Genomic DNA, 27,093 nt, shown 5'->3' on the forward strand with positions numbered 1-27,093 from the left:
TGAATTTGACCTTTTAATCACGTGTTGCACCTCCATATTGACCTTCAGCAACTTGTGTACAGGAACACCAAAGTCCCTTCGAACATCAATATTACCCAATCTCTCCCCATTTAACAAATACTCTGCTTTTTCCACATTGTATTCCAATCTGTTATGTTCTCAGCTACTCACTTGGCTTGTTCATATCTGCTTGAACCCTCTTTACATTCTCCTCCCTACTCAAAATGACACCTAATTTAGTCTCATCTGTAAGCTTAGAAAAATAACATTTTATCCCCTCACTAAATCATTGACAGGGAATGTGAACAGTTGAACCCCAAACATCGGTCCCACAGTACCTTACTAGTCACAGCACTGCCAATCTGAGAGTAATCCATTTATTCCCACTCTTCGCTGTGTGATAACTAATTCTCAATCCATAACAGTGTATATCCGCCAACTTCTTTTGCACTAACCTTGTTGTTCAACCTCCTGTGCAGGAACTTATAAACCTATTTTTCCTACACTAATTTTCAGTTTCCCACTCATCTCCCTCATCTTGTTCTCCTGCTTCCATATCTAATGTGGAAGAAGTTTCCAATTTCAATAAGAGATGTTTGTGGAAGGAAAACATTTTGGGGTGGCATACTGGTGCAGTTTGTAGAGCTACTGCCTCACAACTCCACTGACCCGGCTTCAAACCTGATCTCCATTGCTCTCCGTTTGGAGCCTGCAATTTCTCCTGTTACTGCATGGGTTTCCTCCAGGCAAGTAGTTTCTTCACAAATCCCAAAAATATGCAAGTTAATTGGCTACTGTGAATTACCCCTGGTAGAATCTGTGGGGGTGGCTGGGGGAAAGTAGGGAGATTGAAATGAGTTCCGACAGGGTTAGTGCATAAACGAGTGCCTTACAGTCAGCACATACTCAGTGGGCCGAAAAGCCTATTTCCATGCTGTATTTTTCTGACCGTGGCCACTGCCATATCTCCGGGTCAGCCCATTGTGATCGTTTTCATTAGATCAGGATCCATCTAAGCAGTTGGGTTACAAACCAGAGCTCAAAGGAATGGAGGCCTTATGGCTGATATTGCTCTCTCTCTCTCAGAACCAGACTGAGTGGACTGCAGTGGTCTTCTTCAAATCACGGTAAATAAAACTGATAATCCACTCTCCAACTATTCAGAAATCATGATGGTTCAAGCATCTGGCTCACCAGGTAATGTTTGCTGCACTCGTCTCCAACTTCCCAGTGCCCCAGTTCCCACATTTCCTTCCTGCTCACTGGGGCCCTGGTTCTAGCACTCCCTCTAAACTTGGAAACATGAGAGACTGCAGGTGCTAGGATCTGGAGCAACAATCCGCTGAAGGAACTCAGCAGGTTGAGCAGCGCCTGTTGGGGGTAAAGGAATTGAATTGTATCCCAATACAGAGTTTCGACCCAACATGTCAACAATTCCTTTCCCCCCTACAGATGCTGCTCAACCCACTGAGTTCCTCCAGCAGGTTGCTTGTTGCTCCTTTTAAAACTTACCAGGTTCATTGGAACATTTATCATTCTACTGCGTAACATCTAAAAAAAGTGTCAAGTGTATTAATTGGAATAACATTCAATAGTCCAGAAAATCTGCTAGTCTGATATGACCAAAGTCCCAAGTGTGTCAGATTGACAGAATTTTACTGTACCTATGGATGCTGGAACATGAAGAGAATGCCCAGAAGTTTTAAATGGAACTGGAACCATCAACACCTCCACTACCAAACACAAGTCACCTTGAGACAAGGGCTACCCCATCTCCTGACCCTCGTTTACATCATCAGGATTGAATCAAGTCTTGCAATAGAGGCTCAGAGAACAATTTGAGACATAGCACAAGGATGGGAGATAGCAAGGTGCAATTAGGCACAATCCTAAGTAGGAAGTCATAATAGACAAAAATGTTTTTTCCATAATTATATGCCAGGAAAGTAACATACAATGACAAGGGTCTAGAAGTCAGGGATAGGGTAATGGCACAGTTAGTGGTGCTGCTGCCTCACATCTCCACTGACTCAGGTTCAATCCTGACCTCTGGTGCTGCGTGGAGTTTGCACATTCTCCCTGTGACCATGTAGGCTTCCTCCAGGTTCTCTAGTTTCCTCACATATCCCACATGTGTGGGTTGATAGGCAACTATAAATTGCTCCTCATGCATAAGTGGTAGAATCTCAGGGAGGTGGGAGGAGACATAAAATGGGATCAGTGTAGGATGAGTGTAAATGGGTGCTTGATGATCAGCCCAGACAGTAGGCTGAATCATTTTCTCTGTTCATGTCCAAAACACTGCAAAGTTTGGATAAATTTTAATAAACTTTTTCTTCTGTCAAAATGTTACATTTTTCTTCACTGATCAATGTCTTTACTTGGGTTTATAGAAAATGAAAGTGGTATATAATGACATCTTTTCTGGTATAGTTTCAATGTACTTCAAAAATTACTGCTGGAGATGGCAATAACGGAGCTTTTAATAGCATAATACTGTATACAGTGTCACTTCCAATAATTAAAAATGATCACATCAGAAAGTACACTAGCCTGTAAGCATAGATCATGTACCGTGCCTATCATCCAACAGAACAAAAAAATGAAATGCAACTACAGGATTGCTAAGCATTCATGCTGGCTTGAATAGGAGATACCAATTTCTTATCTATGCTAGAATAAAGTATGGATAGAGAGGAGACTGTACCTATGACCTACTGTACACTTATGAATGAACCAATAGGAATTTGAAATGATTCAAATTTTATTCAATTTATTTATTCAACAGCTTCCTCAGGTACCCATTGTGCAGAATTGATCAAATATTGGAGGATTGCAGGAAGCCTTAAACATTAAGAACTCAGTCATAAAGTAGCACCAATATGGAAGCAAAAACAGATCCAATAGAAAATGAACCTTTGATATAGTAATACATGTCACATTTTCTGAGAATTGGTTCAGGAAGTTGTATTGAACATGCTGCATCACAAATATGATTTTTTTTCTATGGTGGAATATAATTTAAAACAATAGTGTGATTCAATACTTATTTCAGTCTGGGTGCTATTTTTGTGGAGGGTCTCAAATGAAAAGAAAATTGAAGGCATGCCCTACTTTTCCACATCCATTTCTTCTAGTGCTCTCTGTCTTTAGGAAGAGCAGAGCAGAAGTTATCTTCCTGTGGGTTAAAGGCTGTTGAGTCAGGAAAGGAAAAAAAAATGCACACACTTCAAATTGGAAAGGAAATTGTTGATCCACAAATTACAAGCTTTCTCTCACCAGCTGAGGCCCTGCCAACTGAAGATAACAATTTAGTTAACTATGTCCAATCACTGGAGAGACACAAATAATGATTGTAAAGAAAAATATTTACCTTTCTTTTACTCAGAGCAGTCCAACTCATGACACTACTATGCACCTACAATTAAATAAAATTGATATTGGGCATCTCTTCATCTAGCATTCTCCCCAAAAAATGCATCATTCCCACTTTACCATGCACTAACAGAAAGATGGAGGGTAGAGGAAAGCATTTTTAACCCTACACTTCCAGCACTCACAGGCAGTTAAGATGCATACCAATTGGGTGACTTAACATTTTCCTGCTTGGTTTTGTCTCTTTTCAATCCAGACTATAACCAAACAGTTAAAGCACCTAATGACATCATCAGGCATCAAATGGAACTTTAAATATGACCCTTAGTGGGTGTGTGTGTGGGGTAATTGTGGCCATCTCCCCAGGTGAAAACAATGAGAAGAGTACGGATGAGAAGAAGACATGGGTTTAAATAAAAACTCCCTGTGGGGCCAGAAGAAACTGGAAGGCTTCTCCAGACTATAAAAGGAAAATTGAGGTTTACCTTACTCTAAGACCATCCCTTCCCTCTACAGATCAGGCCAAACCTCCAGCCTTCCTTAACAACATCAAGACTTCCACTGCCACCCACTAACCAAATGGCCCCTTCAATCTGATTCAGGTGGTCAGTTGAAAAGGCCTGATATTGAAATCACATGTGGTGCTCACCCCAATCCCTTGCTGGATTCAGCTCCAAATTAAAATTACCCCCTGAATTAAAGAAATGGAATATTTTCCCTAATATTTCATATTGAAGAACTGGTTTTACTTCTAATGAATTTTAACCTGTAATAATCTTTTTTTCAGCCTTTTCATGAATTCAGTTTATTTCCTCAGCACAAGTAATATAAATAAAACTTCTGTAAATTTCATATGGAGCCCCTGACATTAAAACATACGTTTTTCTAAAAAAGATAGGCAAATTGTAACACTGTATAAATAGTGGTTGAATTAGCTTTTTTCTGCAATAGAGAAGAACACAATTTATGTTTATGTCATGTGGTGTGAATTAGTGGGCTTCACAAAGCAAAATTTAAAACACAAATGACTGACCCATTGAATAACGAGACATTAATTCAGGGTGAGGTTACAATTCTTCTTTTCGTTTCACAATGAGTTGTCTCACTAGTGATACAATATGTGGCTTTATTTCTGCAACTGAAACAGAAGGTGGCCAAACATTGACCACCTTACCATTTGGATCCACAAGATACTTCCAGAAATTCCAGTCTGGTTCCTTACCAGTGGAGTCTATAAAAGAATGAAGAAAAATAAATTTAAGTATAACAGATTTCAATTTACTTTACCCTGATTTTTCAAATATATTCTACCCTGGGTTGTTATGGCATATCTAACACAGGAACACATAACAGTGCATTTCACAAAACCATCAGGATATGTAAGAAAATTACTGGGATTGTTGGAAATCCGAATTTGATCCCTGTCTGCATTTAAGACAGGCAACTAAAAGCTTGAGCAATTTTTTTAAGATAGTCTTAAAGGAGCAAAAAGAGGTAGAAAGCCAGTGAGGTTTTGGAAGGGCATTCCAGAGCTTAAGATAACGAAAGCTGAAAACACACTTCAAATGGAAGAAGGATTAAAACTGAACATACAAGACAGCAGAATTGGAGAAGTAACAGGCTTGTAGGGCTACAGAAGGGCTGAGAGAGAGCAAGAGCTGAGGTCACGGAGAGATTTAGAAATAAGGATAAGAATTTTAAAATCAGGTTATTACCTGACAGGTGACTCACTAAGGTCAACAAGCACAGAAGGGATGAGGGAATGGAAGCCAGTGAGAGGTATGAACAGTAGATTTTTGGATGAGCATTTTTCTACGATGCAAAGTGGAAGGCTTGCCAGAAGACCAGTGGAAGAGTTACATTTTGAGGTAACTAGGGAATGGAGTGTGAGTGAACTGGATTTCAGCAGCAGAAATGGAGGTGAGAAAATCTGTGGATTGGAAGTAGTGATCTTGGTGATGGAGAGGGCATGTGATCAGTGGAAGGCCACGTGTAGGCGGCAGGATGCTTTGTAGAAAAGTCATTCCATGGTTCAAGTATGTGTCAAACATAAATTTGTTCCACTGCACTTACACCCAATTTCAGATGAGGACAACTCAATCTGCGAGGAAAAATGTTCCACTTCTTACAACACTCATTCATTCTGAAAACATCATCAATTCCAATTCAATCAATGCCACTTTTATGTTGAGATTATATTAAATGCTGGATTAATAAACAAAGGCAAAGTACTGAGATACTAATGGTCTGAAATAAAAATAATACAACGCTGGAAATGGTAAATGTTAATTCTGTTTCTTTCTCCATGTTACGTGTTGTGAGATCTTCTGAAAATCTTTAGCATTCTTTTCGTTCTGTATTTAAAAGGACTAGATTTTCCAGGAAATTCCAGATCTACCAGCAACTACATATGTGTGTTCCGGCAAGTCCTGAACCCAGCTGGTGCCAATCTCTTAATTGCTGGGTTTTATTGGATGAAGATAACAAGAAGTGACTGCTGTGATTTTAGCTCTGCAATCAACATGTTCCTGCTGGGTGTTAAAATTAGCCCTAGATGACTTTGCCACATATCTATACCAAGTGCTATCTAACTAAAGTCAGATGCAGAAGTACCAAAAACGTACGCACACATAGGTGAAATCCTCTTGCATGCCCAGCCTCAGCCATTGAATCAGATTTACTATCTCTGGCCTGCATCAGCAAAATAGCTGCTTCTCAGGGCTTAATAATCCTGTCCTCTATGCCACCCACCTTCATTGAATTTATCTAAGTATTTGCCCCTTGCAGAAAAGCTTGAGCTATCGATTTGTTAAGGACAAAAATATCACTGCAGATGTTTTAAAAATGTGTTCTCGCAGAGAACCATGAAAAGAGTTGTAGAAGATGGATGAATTACTGGAAGTTCATTTTAATGGGATTCAAGTGAAACAACCATTGCTGTTTTCTCCTCAATCTTTCATTTATACGTCCACTGCTCTGTCTTTCTATTGCATGATGCAACATTACATCGCAAGTTACTTAACTAAAGAATAGGAAACAAGCATCCCGAGATGCCCTGTTCATGAAGGGGAGAGGATATAATTGCTTTGGAAATAATGAAAACAGGAATCGATGAAAATATTTTACAGTGGATGTGTAATTGGCTGACCTCGAATTTTTACTGGGATAGGAAATATCATCAGCCTGATTTAGGGACTCTGGTTGATGATTATTTATTTAAAAAAGCTTCTTTTGTAAGTCCTTACATTGTTCAGTGACAATGAGTCTCAAACCACAAGGGACAAATGGCCACTAGCTCAAAGTCCTAGAAGCTGTGTGTCTGTGGAATGGTGGGATGGTTTAAAATGCAGGGAATAGAAAGCCTGGGAAACTATTGTTATTACTTTGATCAAGATGTAACATCTAAAAGCTTCAAAACTCCATTCCAGCGAACCAAATAATGCATTTTTCAAAACTGCCCACAATAGAATAAAAACAGAAAATGCTGGATACATTTCTGTTTCTCTCTCCACACATGCTGGTGACAGAATTAATACTTCAGCTTGAAAACCCTTTATCGGAACTGAGAAATGGAGAAAACAAATGAGTTTCATCATAAAAAGACATTATTAACAGGCAAAGATTTACCCAAATTCCAAATAGAAACCTCGGATAGTTCAGGACAACAGATATTAGAACATAGAACACTACAGCATAGGAACTGGCACTTCAGCCCATGAACCTGTGCCGTACTAATCTAGCTAGTGATGCCCAATTATACTAATCCCTTCTGCCTGCACATGGTCCATATCCCTCCATTCTCTGCTTATTTACATACTTATCTTAGAGCCACTTAAACACCTAAAATATTAGGAGACAAATAGAATGTTATTTGAAATTCACAATAAAAGTTCTAATAACTTTATCCTTACAGAAAAGGATCTGTACTTTTTGAATATTAGGAATGGATTTTATTGTTAATTTATGTCATGTTTCAAACTAATTATAAATGCATTTCATTCTTACCTATCAAATATTTGAATGCTGCATTTACACCAGTGCCTTTGACGGCGATCTTACTAAACAATGGGAAGGTAACTCCATAGGTTTTTCGAACGAACTTCTCAATCTCTTGGTCAGTTCCTGGCTCTTGATTCCCAAATTGATTACAGGGGAATCCCAGGACATTGAAATGCATTGGCCCTAATTCCCGCTGCAATTGCTGTAGGTCTTTGTAGTGACTTTCTGTGAAGCCACACTCACTGGCAACATTAACAACTAATGAGACCTGCCAAAGAAGAACAGAAAGTTACACAAGGACAGTAGTTTAAGATTAAAAGCAAAAGTAACAAAGGCACATTTGGAGAATCACACGTGCCCTATTGACATGCCTATCCTCCAGCAACCATATAATCTCCTAGGAAATGCAAAAACAACTTTAAAAAATTGGAAAATTATCTTGGGTAGTTCATAAGAACAAAATACCATTAGCCACCAGAACCATCCTCATTAACAGAATATATGACGGTCAAAGCACAAGTGTCAAACACATTTTTGTGAAAGGAGTCCATAACAAACTGATGATTATTTTCATCAATTGACTGCATATGAATATTTTACAAAGTTCATATTTTGTTAGCTGATCAACTGGATAAGATAGGAATAAGAGACTTCCAAAGAATCACGACTCTCTGATGAAACATTCACCTCACCTCTTCATAAATGAACAGCCTCTTATTCCTGAACAGAAGCATCTTGTTCTAGATTCTCCCACAAAAAGCATCCTCTCAACATCCACCCTGTCAAGACTCCACGGGATATGATATATTTCAATCAAGTCTCTGCTCACTCTTCAGAATTCCACCAGATACTTGCCTTGACTGTCCAACCTTTTGTCATAAAGCAACCTGCCCATTCCAGGTATCAGTCTGGTAAATCTCTGAACAACTTCAACACATTTACATACTCCCTTAAATAAGGAATCTGATATTGTACACAGTACTCCAGATATGGTATTGCTGAAGCAGGAACTCCCTATTTTGGTATTCACTTCCCCTAGCAATAAATGATATTATATTAACATTACTAATATATATTTGCTGTGGCTGAAATATTAACATTCCTAATATTTATTTGTGGTGCTGAAAATAAATGATATCAATATTCCTAATATATATTTGCTGTAGCTTTTGCAAGTCGTGCACTCGGACATGCATATCAGAGCTCTGCAATCTCCAACCTTTTAGAAAAGATGGGATAGCAGTGTTTCCAGATGGACAATGCTTTCAATTCAACACTCTCATTTCACGTTCATTTTAATTAACAAGCCAACAAAAGAGCATTGTACCAAGATACTACTCATGGGTTTGCTGTCAGAGCATGCTGCCAATTTGGTCTAACCATTGGTGTCTGGTGGCACTGATAACCGTAAGGTTTTCATTGTTACTAACAGGTGGCTGCTCATAATTTCAGGTACCCTGCATACAACAGGTCACGATGTGCCATTCAGTCGAAGTGCAGTTACAAAGCCAAGCCTTGATGAAAGCAACTGTTGAAAATGGTCACATGACTGAAAAGAGATCCATTATCACTTTGTGTTTGTTGTTGAAAGTCAGTTTGTGAATTGTACGTGGACCAAATTCGGATATAGTCAAGTACATGATTTGCAGAGTTGCAAACAAATCAGAATCTTAATACCAACAAGATATAGCATCACAAATTTAATTATAATAACAAAACTAATAGGTTGGAATAAAACTATGGCAATTGATGGAAGCATTCCTACTTTTGGCTACGTCTGTTGTTCCTCTTGAGCTTTAAATGAGGGAAAAAAGACTGCATTTGTAATTCCCTCTCCCTTTTCCAACTGTTTCTAAGGCAACAATTCATAAAGGAAAAAAATGCAACAGGCTCCTCATCATGTCTTCTATTGATCTGACCCTGGGAGTAGAAACCCATTAAGATCAAGGAGGTTAATGGTGTATTACCTGAACAATGCCATCACTGGACTTGCAGCTGTTCCAAATATGAGAAACTACAGGGCGAAATTTATTTACAGTCATTAGTGCCAAATGGACAAAATTTGTCTACATGGCATTATATTATCAGCTGCCAATGGCACTTCTTTCCAATGCTCAGTTCTATTAAAGTGAAAGTAAGGGGGCAGAAAAATATGATTTGTACCACAATAAAGGCAGTCCCCAGGTTATGATAGGGTTCCATTCCTGAGAATTGTTCATAGTGCAAACTGTTCATAAGTTGGATGTGAACAACAACAGCGTGTAGAAGAGGATCAAAGAAACAGCTGTGAGAGGAGAGTGAGCGGGAATGGGAAGAGCATCCACCAGCCAGCCCCACTGACTCAGTGAGTGAATCTGCTCTGCGCTCCCAGCTCCGCTCTACTTGACCCAACTCTGATTACTGCGGCTCAGATGGGGGTGCGGTGGAGGTAGTAGGCGTTGGGGAGAGAAGACACATGGAAATGCGCGGCTCCCTATCTGGCAGAAGATGCCTGCAGCCCGACCGCAGCTCATAAATCCATCCCCATCCATCCTGCTGGTCTCCCAAATGCACGCTCTTATGTACAGAGTGTCCATAAATCAGGTATTCATAACCTGGAGAGGACATGTAGTGCTGGTGGCCAAAGACAAGCTTCTACAATAAAGTCACAAGGATTCTTAAAAGAAGAAAACTTTTTTGTAATAAAGAGAAATTGTTAAAAACAAAATTAAACAAGCAAACAAAAATGATCAAGTGTGAAAGCTTCTTCCCACTGAAATTTTGATAATTCTTTTCGAATTAGCTTGATTCTTATATTCTTACATTGATGCCAAATTATTCTGTGGATCAGTATGTAATCATTTGGAAAATATGTTTCAATATCACATAAAATTCAAAAACCCAGTTATTTCCTGGCAGTGGTGAATGGCCCATGCTTGTTACTCCCTGCACATAGTCATAAAGAACAGAAACAAGCCCTTTGGCCCACCTGGTCCATGCCAACCAACCAAGATTCCCACCTGAGCTAGTCCCATTGGCCCCTACCCTCTAGACCTTTCCTATTTACTCCTTTCCTTTGCTCCTTATCCTTTTGGGGCTGAGTCCAATCAGGAAACCTCTTCCAATAGCTCACAGGTGACCAGGCAATTCCCAAAAAGATCCAACTTTGTTATCCAGGAACAAGAGGAACAGGAAGGAGCTGAGAGTGGAAAATGGTGCAGACAAACTTTGATTTTGAACTTGTCCATGACCAGTGACATGGGTGGATAACTGATTTTCACCCAGATTAAAACAGACCAGAATGCCGTCTCCCTAACTTTTAAAAGAAGTTTTGCACTCTCAAGTTTTCACTGCAGAACTTTTCACTTGCAAATAGTCTCACATAATGTGCCAGGGCAAGCACTGCCCATAGGAATGCTTTGACACCGGGTTAAACCACAGCCTCAGGCTTAACCAAATATTAAAGTCATCAGTTTGTTTTTGAGGAAAAAAAACAAACCGTTGGAGCAATTCAGCAGGTCAGACAGCATCTGTGGAGGCAAAGGGATGGTCAACTCTTCGGCTCAATGCCCTGCATCAGGACTGAGAGTGTAAAGAGGAGATAACCAGTATAAAGGGGTGAGAGGCAGGGGTGAGTCAGGGACTAGTAGGTTTATAGGTGAGGTGGGGGATGATGGGCAGATGGAGCCAGGTGGGGGAAGAAAACAAGTCTAGGTAAAGGGTGAGGAGGGGGAATGGAAAAGGTGAACAAAGGGTGAGAGAACTTTGATGGACTGGTAGGAATGGGAATGGAATACAGGGGTGCGCCTGAAGAGCAGCTGTAATGGATATTTGAATAATGTCAGATCCTCTAGCATCAGATCTCCAAGCTTGTCTCCAATTTCAGATTCAGAAGTCAAAAACTTGCTGGATATCATAGTGTGGGTGGGAATCACTTCCCCTTCAACCACTGTCCAAATTAGAGATCAATATTTCAACTGTCCACTTCAGAGATCATTTCAACTGTGTGAAATCACGCTTAGTTTTTTAACAGCTATGCAGTTGATCAATAGTGCCCCCTTGTGAAAAGTATATGCAAGACAACCAGAATAAATATTGAATAACAAAAACCTGTATTTATAAAGCTTTTTTAAACATACGAAAACATCCAAAGATGCTCTACAAAACGTCAAAGAACCACATAAAGAGCAACTAGTTTAAAAACCTAATCGAACAGGCAGATTTTAAGAGCATCTTAAAGGAGGAAAGGCAGGTGGAGAGGTTTTAGGAAGGAATTCCAGACCTTAGGTCCTCAACATCTGAAGGCATGGCTTCATTAGTGTGGCAAATTCTTGGATGAGGAAGAACCCAGTGTTACGGACTCAGTGAAAGTCCCTTTAAGATAGAGAGTGTGTGTGTATGTGTGTGTGGGGCGTGCTTACGTCAATAGAAGATAAAGGACGTAATGACGTTGTTGAAGAAGTCAGAAGGAGAGAGAGAGAGAAGGGAGAGAGACACCAGCCTGCTTGTTTTCTCTATCGATGGATGAGAAACAATAACTGCGTTTGCCACTGAAATCCATGTATGGAAGTTAGAAGTAATCCGGTGGAGTTCACTTTGTTGCTGACCTGTAGAAGGAAACAGGTATTTGTGTGTGGACGACCACGATTCGGATGCTTTTCGGGGTGAGGAAGTCACTACCGAGTAAACACTGGAGTGTCGTTTTGGTTCCATCGTGGAACATTTGGATTTCGTATTTACTCTCTCTATGTTTCTCTACGTCTACGTCTTATCTTCAGACAACGGTGGTTGTCGAAGAAGCCCTTGCTCATGTTTCACCTTATGGCTTGCGGAACTGAACTTTAAGAACCATTCCGGAACTGGGAGTTTTGGACTTTGCCACACACACACACACGAAGAGTTCAGTTTTGGGGTTAACGTTCGAGGTTTAACATTTTTGAATTCTAACATACTAATATTTTTACTTTTATTTTACGTATTATCATAAGTAGTAATCAATAAAATAGTTTTTAACACTGAATCATGCCCAGTGTGTTTCTTTTGTTGCTGGTTCGTGACAAAATTGGGGGCTCGTCCGGGATAGTTCCCAAGGTTAACGAGATTCGTCCGGGATCCAATCCAAAGATTAACGAGTGTTGTCTGGGATCGTTCCCCAGATTGACGAGATTTGTTCGGGATTCAATCCAAAGATTGTTGAGGGAGGTCTGATAAATTCTTTTTAATTGGCTTGTGTGTGTGGAAACCAGCAGCAATGGATATTAAGGCATTTTTGGAGTCACCAACCCAAAAGGGATTGGAGGTGGCGAAAAAGGATGATCTGATAAAGATTGCTACAAAGCTAAACCTTACAGAAGTAAAGCAGTCTATGAGAAAGGCAGATATTCAGAGACTGATAGCTGGCCATTATGTGGGAAAGAAGGTGTTTGAGAAGGAAGTGTTAAAACAGTTTCCTGGCAGTGAAATAGCAATTTCTGAGGCACAGGTGCAGCTGGCAAAGATAGAGGCTGAACGAGAGCAAACCCAGTTAAAGATAGAGGCTGAACGAGAGCAAACCCAGTTAAAGATAGAGGCTGAACGAGAGCAAAAGAGATTAGAGGCCGAACAAGAGGAAAAGAGATTAGAGGCCAAACAAAAGAAATTAGAGACTGAACGAGAGATAACTCAGATGAAGATAGAGGCTGATCTAGCAATGAAGCAGATGGAATTGAAGAGGATGGAGCTGGATAGTGAGGAGAAGGAAAAACAGAGGCAGCATGATTTACAAATGAAGCGAAAGAATTCGGAATCTGATTCTGATGATGGTTTTTCAGCCAGCAGGGAGGTTCGATTAGTCCCTCCGTTTGAGGAAGATCAGGTTGATCAGTATTTCCAACATTTTGAAAAGGTTGCTGTGAGTTCAAACTGGCCAAGGAAAGGATGGGCTCTTATGGTACAGAGTGTGATTAAAGGTAAAGCTCAAAAAGCTTATTCTGCTTTGTCTGCTGAGGATGCAGCTGATTATACCAAGGTAAAACAAGCTATATTGAAGGCCTATGAATTGGTACCTGAAGCTTATAGGCAAAAACTTGGAGACTTGAGGAAATCTGCAGATCAGACTTATATGGAATTTGCCAATGGAAAGAGAATATGTTTTGAACGATGGTACATGGCTAAAAATGTAGATGGGGATTTTGATAAATTGAAAGAATTGATATTAGTGGAGGACTTTAAAAGATGTGTTCCAGCTGAATTAACAACATATTTAAATGAAAAGGCAGTGGAAACTTTACAAGAAACTGCTAGGTTGGCAGATGATTATGCTTTAACCCATAAATCCAAATGGGGACAACCTAAAACCTTTCAAGAGAGTTACAAGGACAATCCAGGTAAACCGGAGATTAAATTGGGAGGTAATCAAAAAGGAAAAGATGAAAAGAAGCCAGGGCTGGAGAAACCTGTTGAGCGTACTTGTTATTACTGTAGGAAACCTGGCCATGTGATATCTAATTGTGCCCTTTTGAAGAAAAGGAAGGAAGCTGTGCCCAATGCTTGCTTTCAGGCAATTAACAATCAAAAAGGTTTAGGAGATGCTGTTAAAGATCAGTCCTTGCAAGAGGTAAAAGCGGAAAAGTTGGAGGAGGTGAGAAAGGAATTCCGTTCTTATGTATCAGAGGGTTTTGTTTCACTGAATGATGAGTCACCCCAGGTGCCAGTGAAAATTCTTAGAGATACTGGGGCTTGTCAATCTCTCTTGCTGGACAGTGTTTTAAATTTTGGTGAAGAAACTGACACTGGTGAGGTAAATCTAGTGCGAGGCGTTACAGATGACACCATGTCTGTCCCTTTACACAGGGTGATGTTTTGTCGAACCTGTCACACATGTCAAGTGGTAGGTAAACCAAATCAAAAACCCCCTGTGGCTCCTTTGAAACCAATTCCTGCTTTTGGTGAACCCTTTTCGAAGGTGATTGTGGACTGTGTTGGCCCATTGCCAAAGTCTAAGACTGGAAATCAGTATTTGTTAACCATCATGTGTGCCACTTCTAGATTTCCAGAGGAATACCCCTTAGAAATATTAGGGCCAAGACGGTGTCAAAGGCTCTTTTAAAATTTTTTACCTTGTTTGGTTTGCCAAAAGAAATCCAATCTGATCAAGGTAGTAATTTTATGTCAAAAATTTTTCAACAACTAGTCTGAGCTGGGAGCAAAGCAGATTGTATCATCTGCATATCACCCAGAATCTCAAGGAGCTCTGGAGAGATTTCATTCTACTCTCAAAAATATGCTGAAGACTTATTGCTTTGAAAACACAAAGGATTGGGACGAAGGCATTCATTTACTTTTGTTTGCCGTTAGAGATTCAATCCAGGAGTCAACAGGATTTAGTCCGTTTGAGCTTGTATTTGGACATAGGGTGAGAGGACCTTTGGAGTTGTTAAGAGAGCAATGGGTTAATGAAGAAGTGCACTTGAGTCTGTTGGACTATGTCCAAAAATTTAAAACTCGGTTGGAGAGAGTCTGCCAGCTAGCGAGAGAGAATTTGAAAACCAGCCAGATAAGAATGAAGACATATTTTGATAGACGTGCTCGGCCTAGGACATTCGCAGTGGGGCAAAAGGTGTTGGTATTTTTCCCTAGCCAAAATAATCCCTTGCAATCTCGTTTTTCTGGACCCTATGTTATTGAATCTCGAGTGACTGATTTAACATATATAATCAAAACACCAGATAGACGCAAGAAAACACAACTCTGTCATGTAAACATGCTAAAACCTTATTATGAGAGGGATTCAGTTGTGGCCTTGGTGGATGATGTAAAGGTTGTTTCTGGAATGCCTGATGTTGATGTTGAGGAAGGCCAATTTAGACCAAATATTGTTCCATCGAAACTAAAAAACCAAAATATCATGGAGAACCTTGAAACGAAGTTGGACCATTTACAAGTCTCACAAAAACAACAGATGAGAGAATTAATTTTAAAATTTAAAAATCTGTTCCCACATGTTCCAAACAGAACATCGATAATTACCCATGATGTTGATGTTGGGGATGCAAAACCAATCAAACAACACCCATATCGAATGAATGTGGAAAAAAGTAAACTTGTTGATCAGGAGATAAAATACATGTTGGAAAATGATATTATTAGACATTCTGCTTCAAATTGGAGTTCGCCCTGTGTTATTGTACCTAAACCTGATGGAACTGTTAGATTTTGCACAGATTACAGGAAAGTGAATGCTGTAACGAAGTCAGATGCTTACCCTATTCCTAGGGTGGATGATTGCATAGATAGAGTGGGAAAGGCAAAATTTCTTACAAAGATTGACTTAGTAAAAGGGTACTGGTGTGTTCCATTAACAGATAGAGGAAGGGAGATTTCTGCCTTTGTAACCCCTTCTGGATTGTATGAATACAATGTTTTGCCATTTGGAATGAAAAATGCTCCGGCAACATTTCAAAGAATGATTAATTCAGTGATTCATGGGTTAAAACATACAGATGCCTACATTGACGACTTAGTGACTGGGAATGATACTTGGGAAGATCACATCTCTGCGTTAGAAAGGTTGTTTGAAAGACTTTCCAAGGCTAACCTTACAGTTAACTTAGCTAAAAGTGAATTTGGCCATGCCACTGTGACGTATCTTGGTTATGTTGTAGGTCAAGGCAAGCAAGCTCCTGTTCAGGCAAAAGTTCAAGCAATATCTGAGTTCCCTATTCCCACAGGTACGAGGACTGTTAGAAGATTTTTGGGAATGGTTGGATATTACCAAAAATTTTGCTGATATTACTCTTCCCATAACTAATCTTCTGAAGAAGGGAGTAAAGTTTGTTTGGACAGATTCTTGTCAAGAAGCATTTGAGAAGCTGAAAGCCATTTTATGCTACCATCCTGTGCTCAAAACACCTGACTTTGAAAAGCCATTTTCATTAGCAGTAGATGCCAGTGATGAAGCTGCAGGAGCTGTGTTGTTGCAGAAGGGTGACCTTGATGATATTGACCATCCTGTAGCTTACTTTTCAAAGAAATTTAATGAGCATCAAAAGAATTATTCCACCATAGAGAAAGAATTACTGTCGCTTGTTTTAGCCTTGCAACATTTCAGTGTATATGTTTGCACCGCTCAGAAACCATTGACTGTATATACAGATCATAACCCATTGGTGTTTCTGAGCCGAGTCAAAAACAAGAACAGAAAGCTGTTAAACTGGAGTTTAATTTTGCAAGAGTTTGATCTCATGATAACTCACATTAAAGGCAAAGATAATGTGATTGCTGACTGTCTTTCCCGATGTTAAATGGGAAACATGTATCTGTACTAATCTGATAGTCTGTAGTTGTGTAGCATGATAATCATTAACATTACTAACTGTATGCGCGGTTAAATTTTTCTTGGGAAAAATTTTTTTTAGGTGGGAGGTGTTACAGACTCAGTGAAAGTCCCTTTAAGATAGAGAGTGTGTGTGTGTGGGGCGTGCTTACGTCAATAGAAGATAAAGGACGTAATGACGTTGTTGAAGAAGTCAGAAGGAGAGAGAGAGAGAAGGGAGAGAGACACCAGCCTGCTTGTTTTCTCTATCGATGGATGAGAAACAATAACTGTGTTTGCCACTGAAATCCATGTATGGAAGTTGGAAGTAATCCGGTGGAGTTCACTTTGTTGCTGACCTGTAGAAGGAAACAGGTATTTGTGTGTGGACGACCACGATTCGGATGCTTTTCGGGGTGAGGAAGTCACTACCGAGTAAACACTGGAGTGTCGTTTTGGTTCCATCGTGGAACATTTGGATTTCGTATTTACTCTCTCTATGTTTCTCTACGTCTACGTCTTATCTTCAGACAACGGTGGTTGTCGAAGAAGCCCTTGCTCATGTTTCACCTTATGGCTTGCGGAACTGAACTTTAAGAACCATTCCGGAACTGGGAGTTTTGGACTTTGCCACACACACACACGAAGAGTTCAGTTTTGGGGTTAACATTCGAGGTTTAACATTTTTGAATTCTAACATACTAACATTTTTACTTTTATTTTACGTATTATCATAAGTAGTAATTAATAAAATAGTTTTTAACACTGAATCATGCCCAGTGTGTTTCTTTTGTTGCTGGTTCGTGACACCAGGCTGGGAGTGTGTTACAGGGCTGAAGAAGAAACACAGAGATTGGAGGGATTTGAAAACAGGAAGGAGAATTTTAAATTCAACACATTATTTAACCAGGAGTCAATGTCAGGCAATACAGAGAGGGGTTGGGCAAGTGGTGCAAATTAGAGCAGCAGAGGTCTCAGTTGATGGCATGTGGAATGAGAGAAGCCAGCCAGGAGTGCATTGAAAATAGCAGGGCTGTTGCTAAAGTTAACATAGTTTTCAGCACACGAACCTTAGACAGAAAGAACTTGCATTTACTGGAATTGGAATATTATTGTCACTTGTACCGAGGTACAGTGAAAAACCTGTCTTGCATACTGTTCATACAGATCAATTCATTACACAGTGCATCGAGGTAGTACAAGGTAAAACAATACAGAATGCAGAGTAAAGTGTTATAGTTGCAGAGAAAGTGCAGTGCAGGTAGACAATAAGGTGCAAGGTAATAACGAGGTAGATTGCGAGGTCAAGAGTCCATCTTATCGTACTAGGGAACTGTTCAATAGTCTTATAACTGCGGGTCGAAGCTGTCCTTGAGCCTGGTGGTATGTGCCCTCAGACTCCTGCATCTTCTGCCTGATGGGAGAGGGGTGAAGAGAGAATGTCCTGGGTGGGTGGGGTCTTTGATTATGCTGGCTGCTTTACCGAGGCAGTGAGAAGTATAGACAGAGTCCATGGAGGGGAAGATGGTTTCCATGATGTGCTGAGCTGTGTCCACAACTCTCTGTAGTTTCTTGCAGTCCCAGGCAGAGCAGTTGTCATACCAAGCCATGATGTATCCAGATAGGTGCTTTCTTTGGTGCATTGATAAAAGTTGGTGTGTCAAAGGGGACATGCCAAATTTCTTTAGCTTCCTGAGGAAGTAGAGGTGCTGGTGAGCTTTCTTGGCTGTGGTGGCTACATGGTTGGACCAGGACAGGCTATTGGTGATGTTCACTCCTGGGAACTTGAAGCTCTCAACCCTCTCGACCTCAGCACCATTGATGTAGACAGGTGCATGTGCACAGTCCCTCTTCTTGAAGTCAATGACCAGCTCTTTTGTTTTGCTGACATTGAGGGAAAGGTTGTTGTCATGACACCATGTCACTAAGCTCTCTATCTCCTTACTGTACTCTGACTCATTGTAGTTCCTTTTGTGACCTCATGATATTCTGTTCCCAACAAAACAAACAAGTTCCTTTTGTTAAATAGGTGAGCTGCCTGTTTACAACAAAAGGTGAGATGTCTTTACATTTAAAGCTAAGTGAGAATAACAGATGTAGCTAAAAGCAGAAGGATTTCCATCTTTGCAGTAATTTGGAAAAATCTCATTTAAATTATTGAAATGAGAGCAGAAGCCCCAAATCAAATCACCCTCAGACTTTCCAGTTGGGCCAGACAAATTTCCTAAGATCTGTCTTGGTTTCATTCTTTTTAAAGATGGGAACCAAAATAAATAAAGCCATATGAATTTTCTGATCACTGAGGATCACTTCAGTGAGAAAAAAAGACATGTTAAGGACTCACGAGGTAGTGGCTAGGTGTGGTCTTAAACCTGCCTTTACAATGATTAAATACCAGCACACCACAGTTTATAGCATAGACAGCTACTCTCCAAAGTTTACACATAGACTCTTTGCTTCAGCAATCCAAAACTAATGTTACTGTCCTACTCTCTTCTGTAGCTCCATTGCTTTCTTTCCTTCAAATATTGATCAATTTTCCCTGAAAAGTTGTAATGGAGTGTACTTTAACCATTCCCTGTAGCAGTGTTCTTCCTGAATAAATAATATTCATTCTGCATGAGTAAGAACATCACTCCTCAGTCTAAATTATAATTTAAATTAATGACTAATTGGAGAGAAATTTGGAATGGAATGGGAAACTCCAGTTGTCAAGGTTTGTGTTGGAATAAACAACATCAGTCGGAATGTAAAGCAGGCCCTGCTCAGGAAGAGGAAGTTAAATTAAAGTTTTATTTCCCAAGCTTCTGTAAATTGTGGTAGATTAAGATAGTTAAAGGCTAAAGGCTAGTGTGGAAAAATGGGACTCATTTCCTGCGAAGCACTAGCACTAGAAGAGGAAGGAGGTGGACTGATAGGACAGACTGTTCCCAAACCATAGTGATACCAGTGCACCATGGGAATGGATAAACAGGGAGGTGGAAAAGGCTTTAAACTGGCAAGATGGGAGTGGAGTAGAAATCTTCATGAAACAAGCCTAAATATAAAGAAGAAAGATAAACAGAGGGTATTTAAACTAAATGGGGGGAAATAATGGGTTGGATTTGCCCCAGGATGTTGATGGTAGTATTATTGAATATGAAAGGTAACTGGATAGTCTCTCTGTTGTAGGTGGCTATTGCTAGGCATGTTTTTGTGGCATGAACAATACTTGCCACTAATCATCCATTTTTGAATGTGGGTTGTGCTACATGCAAGCATAGACTGCTTCATTTGCTGAGTAGCTGAGAATGGAAATGAACTTTGTGCTAAATCAGTGAACATCCTTACTCGACTTTATGACAGAAAGAACATCGTTGATGATGTGCCTGGAAAATGGTTTTGTCTAGGACATGAGAAACTCTTGCAGCAATATTCTTGGGCTGGGATGATCGACCTCCAATAACCAAAACACTTTGTACAAGGAATGACTCTAAACACTGGAGTGTTTTCCCTTTGATGCTTTTTCACTTCAGTTTTATCAAGGCTCCTCGATGCTACATTCAGTCAAATCTGTCTTGACTTCAAGGGCAGTTAATCCCACCATTGTGCAGTTAATATTCCTAACTTCAAGGTGTTGCAGAAAGATAAGGAAAGAAAAAAAAGAGGTGGATCAAATTTTTAAAAAAGCAGAGAAATGATTTAGTTAAAGAACAGAATACAGACACAATTTGTTAGAATGAAGGAACGTAGAGGTGATAATTTTCTAAGACAAAAAGGGTAGGGACGTTTAAAGACCAAAAGAGATAGAGGGCATGGCAGGATACCAAATGAGATTTTCACTAAGGATGAAGATCCTGTCAATGTTACAATTACAGGCAGAGGTAAAAGTAATATGGGATAGCATAAAAATAGAAAGGAGGTATTTAAAAGTTGGTCATCCTTAAATTTGTAAAATCACCTGATCCAGAAAGTTGCATCCTAAGTTGTTAAGTGAAGGAAGGATGGAAGGTGTTAAGGACTTAAGCATATTCTTCCAGTCTTACCTGGATGCAGATGGGCTGCAATGCAACACCCACTGCTTAAGAAAAAGAGGGAAGACTTGCCTTTATCTATTGCCTTCTGCAACCTTAGGGCATCCCAAATCACTTTACAGCAAATAAAGTACTTTTGAAGTTTAGCTACTTCAACAAATATTCTGGTATGAAGGCTCCAATGCACAGGATCACAAGAGGCCGCAGAGGGCTGTAGACTCAGCCAGCTCCATCACGGGCACAACCCTCCTCACCGTCGAGAACATCTTCAAGAGGCGGTGCCTCAAGAAGGCGGCATCCATCACTAAAGACCGTCACCATCTGGGACATGCCCTCTTCTTGTTACTACCATCAGGGATGAGGTACAGGAGCCTGAAGACCCACACTCAACAATTCAGAAACAGTTTCTTCCCCTCTGCCATTAGATTTCTGAATGGTCCATCAACCCATGAACACAACCTCGTTATTCCTTCTTTTTGCACTATTTATTTTTGTCATTTTAATGTCTTTGCACTGTACTGTTGCCACAAAAAAAACAAATTTCACATCATTTAAGTTCGTGATAATAATTCTGATTCTAAAAATATAATAAGACTTTAAAGAACATTGGTTAGGCTGCTGCTGAAGTATTGTATTTGGTTCTAGACACCAAACTTTTGAAAGGTTGAAGATCTAAGAGAATGTGCAGAAGAGATTAAGAGAATTGTACAAGGATAAGAGACTTCAATTATATGGTGAATCTGGAGAAACTGGAATCAATTCTTTTGGAGCAGTGGAGATTAAGAGGGTTTTGACAGAGGAAGAAGAAACTGGTTCTTGTAGCAAAAGTCATTAACAAGAGGACAAAGATTTAAGTTGATCAGCAAAATAACCAGATGCGTCAGAAGGACTGTTTTAAAATATTTGAAGTGAGTGAAATCCCTGGAATGCATTGCCTGTGTGAAGAAGATTCAGTTGCAAGCTTCAAAAGAAAAAAAAATCGAATCAATGGCAAAAAAAGTTACTCTGGAAAAGAGTAACTGGTCAACTCTAATAATGAACTAATACCGACAGAATGGGCCCAAAGGCTTCCTCTAAACTGAATTATTCTGTTAATCTATGATTTAATGTCCAAACATGACTGGTTAGTTTTAGAAAGTGATGGTCGGACTGTATCAAATGCAATCGATTGTCCGGATGCATCAGTTAACTTAAATAAAAAATTGTAACCACTAAGGCGAGTTTGCTTTTCTGTTTTCTGGCGGTAAGTGCACGCGTTTGGGAAGAATGGTTAAATTTTTTATCGACGATGCCACGTATACAGTCGGAGTCCTCAAAGGGGCCCTCCATGATTCCCCAATTTACCGATGCAGCAATGAACTGATTTTTCAATTAGAGCATCTATTTTCGAAGTTCACATTTGCTGGTAGGGTTTAACCTTCCTGCTTCATAAATGGGCAACTTTGCACAGCCCTTTACCATGCCGAGTTAATTACAGCGTGGAGTTGCTAACTTACCGACCCTCTGTACTTCTCCAGTGAAATTAACTTGCCTCTGATGTTTACTCCCTTAAATGCATAAAAATCTTTGCTCTTTTCTTCGGAGGGGGGAATGAGAAAGAAAATCACCATAGCTGTCGCGAGAAACATTGCCGCGAACAATAAAAGGAAACTTAATTTAGGCAAGACAGGAGCAATATTCGGTTGTTTCGGAGCAGATTCCTGCATCACTGTTAATGGGCCGAGATAGACCGCTTTCAGAGTCGTAACACAACCAGCATCTGCCCCCAGTCAGAGTAGACACTGCCGCAAAACCGTCGTAATAAGCACAGAATGTACCACAAAAGTACTGTAATTGATGTTTGCCAAGTCATCAGCATGAAACATTCTTTTTAGTCACTTAATATTATTTTATTTCTCTTCTCTCCCATTTTCTGAAAGTGCAATCAAGATCGGGAAAACAGAATCCTTTCTCAGGTTGAAAAACTTGTCTTTTGCCAGTCTTCAAGTTCCACAACCTAGTTGTAAAATTCCTTTAAATTCCTTAATTTAAATTTGGTGTTGATAGTGCTTTATTATTGTCATTTGCACTGAGGTACAGTGAAAAACTTATCTTGCATACTGCTCATACAGGCCAATTCATTACACAGTGCATTAAGGTAGTACAAGGTAAAACAATACAGAATGCAGAGTAAAGTGTTATAGTTACAGAGAAAGTGCAGTGCAGGTAGACAATAAGGTGCAAGGTAATAACGAGGTAGATTGCGAGGTCAAGAGTCCATTTTATCATACTAGGGAACTGTTCAATAGTCTTATAAGTGGGATAGAAGCTGTCCTGGAGCCTGGTGGCATGTGCCCTCAAGCTCCTGTATCTTCTGCCTGATGCAAGAAGGGAGAAGTGAGAATGACCCGGGTGGGTGGGGTCTTTGATTATGTTGGCTGCTTCACCAAGGCAGCGAGAGGTATAGACAAAATCCATGGAGGGGAGGCTGGTTTCCATGATGTGCGGAGCTGTGTCCACAACTCTCTGCAGTTTCTTGCCGTCCCAGGCAGAGCAGTTGCCATATCAAGCCGTCATGCATCCAGATAGGATGCTTCCTATGGTGCATCAATAAAAGTTGGTAAGTGTCAAAGGGGACATAACGAATTTCTTTAGCCTCCTGAGGAAGTAGAGGCGCTGGTGAGCTTTCTTGGTCGTGGCGTCTACGTGGTCGGACCAGGACAGGCTATTGGTGATGTTCATTCTCAGGAACTTGAAGCTCTCAATCCTCTCGATCTCAGCACCATTAATGTAGACAGATGCATGTACACTGCGCCCCTTTTCCTGAAGTCAATGGCCATTTCTTTTTGTTTTGCTGACATTGAGAGAAAGGTTGTTGTCATGACACCATGTCACTAAGCTCTCGATCTCCTTCCTGTACTCCGACTCATCGTTATTTCAGATACGGCCCACTATGGTAGTATCATATACAAACTTGCAGATAGAGTTAGAGCAGAATATGGCCACGCAGCCAAGAGTATATACGGAGTAGAGTAGAGGGCTTAGGATGCAGCCTTGTTGGGCACCAGTGTTGAGAATAATCGTGCTGGAAGTGTTGCTGCCTATCCTCACTGATTGCAGTCTGTTGGTCAGAAAGTCAAGGATCCAGTTGTAGAGGGAGGCGTTGAATCCCAGGTCTTGGGGTTTGGTGATGAGTTTGCTTTGAATTATAGTATTGAAGGCGGAGCTGTAGTCAATAAACAATAGTCTAACATAGGTATCTTTACTGTCCAGATGCTCCAGAGATGAGTGTAGGGCTAAAGAGATGGTGTCCACTGTAGACCCATTTCGGCAATAGGTGAATTGCAGTGGGTCGCGGTTTACCAGGAGGCTGGAGTTAATGCGTGCCATGACCAGCCTCTCGAAGCACTTCATGATGGTGGATGTCAGAGCCACTGGTCTGTAGTCATTAAGGCATATTACGTTGTTTTTCTTAGGTACCAGGATGATAGTGATCTTCTTAGAACAGGTGGGAACTTCAGATTGAAGCAGTGAGAGGTTAAATATGTCTGCAAATATCCTCACCAGCCAATCAGCACAACATCTGAGGACGTGGCCAGGGACACCATTTGGGCCAGACACTTTCCTCGGGTTCACTCTCAGGAAGACTGATCTTATGTCCTCAATGGTGACCACGGTTTCAGTTGCATTGGAGGCTGTCACGATGGGTGGTGACAAATCAATCCCCTTCTGCTCAAAATGTGCATAGAATGCATTAAGCTCATCAGGAAGGGATGTGCTGTTGTTGACTATGCTGCCCAACTTCATTTTGTAGCCCATTATAGCATGCAAGCCCTACCATAACTGATGGCTGTTCTGGGACTATTTTGAACTGGTATTGTCTCTTGGCATCTCCGATAGCTTTACGGAGGTCATATCTCAATTTCTTGTAAAGGTTAGGGTCACCTGATTGGAAATGCAGCAGTCCTCGACTTCAGTACGGAGTGGATCTCCCAGTTCATCCGTGGTTTCTGGTTTGGGAACACCCATATTGTCGTCTTTGGTACACAGCCCTCAACACACTTGCTGATAAAGTCTGTGATGGTGATGACATACTCACAAGGCTGGCAGCTGAGTCTTTGAACATGGACCACTCTACTAACTCAAAGCAGTCATGTAGAAGCTCATCTATTTCCTCAGACCAGCACTGCACGACTTTCTGTAATGGATCCGCCCATTTCAGTTTCTGTTTGTATGCAGGGAGAAGGAGCACAGCCTGGTGGTCTGATTGACCGAAGCGAGGGCAAGGGGTGGCTCAGGAGGCATCTTTGTATAGCAATGGTCAAGGGTGTTTGGGCCCCTGGTGGGATAGGAGACGTGCTGGTAGTACTTTGGTAACACACTCTTGAGATTGGCCTGGTTGAAGTCACCTGCAATAATGAAGGTGACCTCAGGGTATCCTGTTTCAAGGCTGTTGACCCCAGAGTATAGTTCATTGAGTGCAGGCTTCATGTCCTTCTGGGGTGGGATGTAGATTGCCATCAGGACTTAAAAATTAAATTCCTTGAAATAATCTCGCTTTGACATCAATGGAATGGAAAATCGAAAGGGGTGCATAACAGTCAATGTCGTCTGTTTTACACTAATATCAAATGTTAAGATTACACCGAGCTCTGCTTTCCTAAAATGGCAGTGCAGCCTGAGTAACTTAGAACTCTGGCCAGCAGGCATTATAAAGGTGAATGCACTGACTGTGCTAAAGACAATTCCAGAAGGAAGTGTAGGAGTGATTGTTTCACAAAGCTAACCACAAATTCATAGAGAAACCAACACATTCCTCACATTAAAACTGAGGCCTTTACAGTCCTCAGTGAATTATTTACACAAATATTAAGGATAAGGTTGAGTATACGAGTAGGCAATCAGGCATACATTTGGCAAGGGGATGCAAATAAAAATTCCAACACAATAGGGGACTCTGTTAAAAAGTTGTAAGAACAGGAATAGGCAAAGAGTTAGCTATCAAAATACGATTGGGTGTGCATAAGAAATTCACTGGAACTGAATGGTTGAGGTGAACAGTAGAGATGCAGTTAAGGGGAAGTTAGATTTTATGTTTTATATATACTTTTGAAAGAAAAAAAGAAAGGGTTAAAGTTATAAAATTATGAAATATACAACATGGAAACAGGCAGTCATGCATTTAACACTTTGGATAGGAAGAACATGAGCAGACTTGAAACGAAGCACAACTGCCAGCAGGGACATGTTGGGCAAAGTGATATCTATTGTGTATCCTGTGCAATTCCAAGAATCTCAGACACTTCATACAATCACACTCTGAGCATGCTAAAACCAATGTGCATTCTGCTTTTTTAAAAAAAAAATTCAATTTTGATGTTAGTTGCATTTTTGAGGTAATTTTCTGCATCTGCCTGGACAGATGCTTGTAGCAGAAAGCCAAGCACACAGATCGCTTCACCTCCCAAAATCCCTATAGCTACTGTAATATCAAATTGCAAAGATGTAAATCTCTGAGACAACGTTGAGAATATTTTCCACATTATTTTAATCCACAGCAAATCTGACTGATTCATCAACTATTTTTTGTTTTCTCTATACCTTTTTTTTTTTAGGGACCTGTCAGACACAATTTCATCAAACAGACAGAACAGGGGTCACAATGTAGTTGCAAGTCTACTGCTTTTTTCTGCTCAATTGAGTGTCTAATAGAAATGTATCTTCTCCAACAGATTTATGTCATTTCTCATCTTTCACTCAAAGTTTTGTAATTAATTCCACTCCTAAACAAAATATCAATGTACATAATTCACTCACTTTGGAAAGAATAGTGTAAAGTACTTTACAGTTCTACAAAGATGTAAGTGATAAATTTAACAAATTTATTTGACATTTTTACAAGGCATCTAAAGTATTATCTCCATTATACTCTGCTAATGAATATTTTTTGTACCTCAATAAATATGGATGAGAGTATTAGTGGAAGGGGACTGGTTCTATCTCTGGTCAAGAAAGAAGCGGAGGGCGGTAAGGCTGTCATGATGGGGAATGGAGGTACATTGGTACTGGACGTCCATAGTGAAGATGAGGTTGTGCATGCCGGAGAACTTAAAGCTATGGAAGAGTTGGAGAGCATGTAATGTGTCACGGATGTAGGTGGGAAGGGATTGGACTGGGGGAGGGGGCAGGATAGTGTCTAGGTACAAGGATACGAGCTCCATGGGGAAAGAGCATGTGGAGACAATACGTCTGCTGGGACAGTCCATCTTGTGGATTTTGGGGAGTAGATGCAAATGGGCAGTCCCAGGTTGCAGGACTATCATGTTGGTAGCTGTGGGGTGGGGGGGGGTGGTAGTAGATCTCCCGAGGTGATGAGGTCAGTGATGGTGCGGGAGATAATGTCCTGGTGGTCCTTGGTTGGGTCATGGTTTAGGGGTAGGTAGGAGGAAGTGTCCA

The 27,093-nt window shown here is 40.4% G+C and overlaps 1 protein-coding gene across 1 annotated transcript; it reads right to left on the reverse strand.

Moving 5' to 3' along the window:
- Positions 1–2,466: 2,466 nt before the first annotated feature.
- On the reverse strand, positions 2,467–22,395 carry gpx7 (glutathione peroxidase 7). The gene is made up of 3 exons (XM_052011835.1): positions 22,155–22,395; positions 7,381–7,642; positions 2,467–4,606 (listed from the first exon to the last, which is right to left on the reverse strand). Exons 1-3 carry the CDS (start codon positions 22,362–22,364, stop codon positions 4,443–4,445), a joined length of 636 nt encoding a protein of 211 aa, XP_051867795.1. The 5' UTR covers positions 22,365–22,395; the 3' UTR covers positions 2,467–4,442.
- Between the last annotated feature and the right edge of the window lie 4,698 nt (positions 22,396–27,093).

This window comes from Pristis pectinata, chromosome 3 (assembly GCF_009764475.1).
Source record: "Pristis pectinata isolate sPriPec2 chromosome 3, sPriPec2.1.pri, whole genome shotgun sequence".
NCBI classification, from domain to species: domain Eukaryota; kingdom Metazoa; phylum Chordata; class Chondrichthyes; order Rhinopristiformes; family Pristidae; genus Pristis; species Pristis pectinata.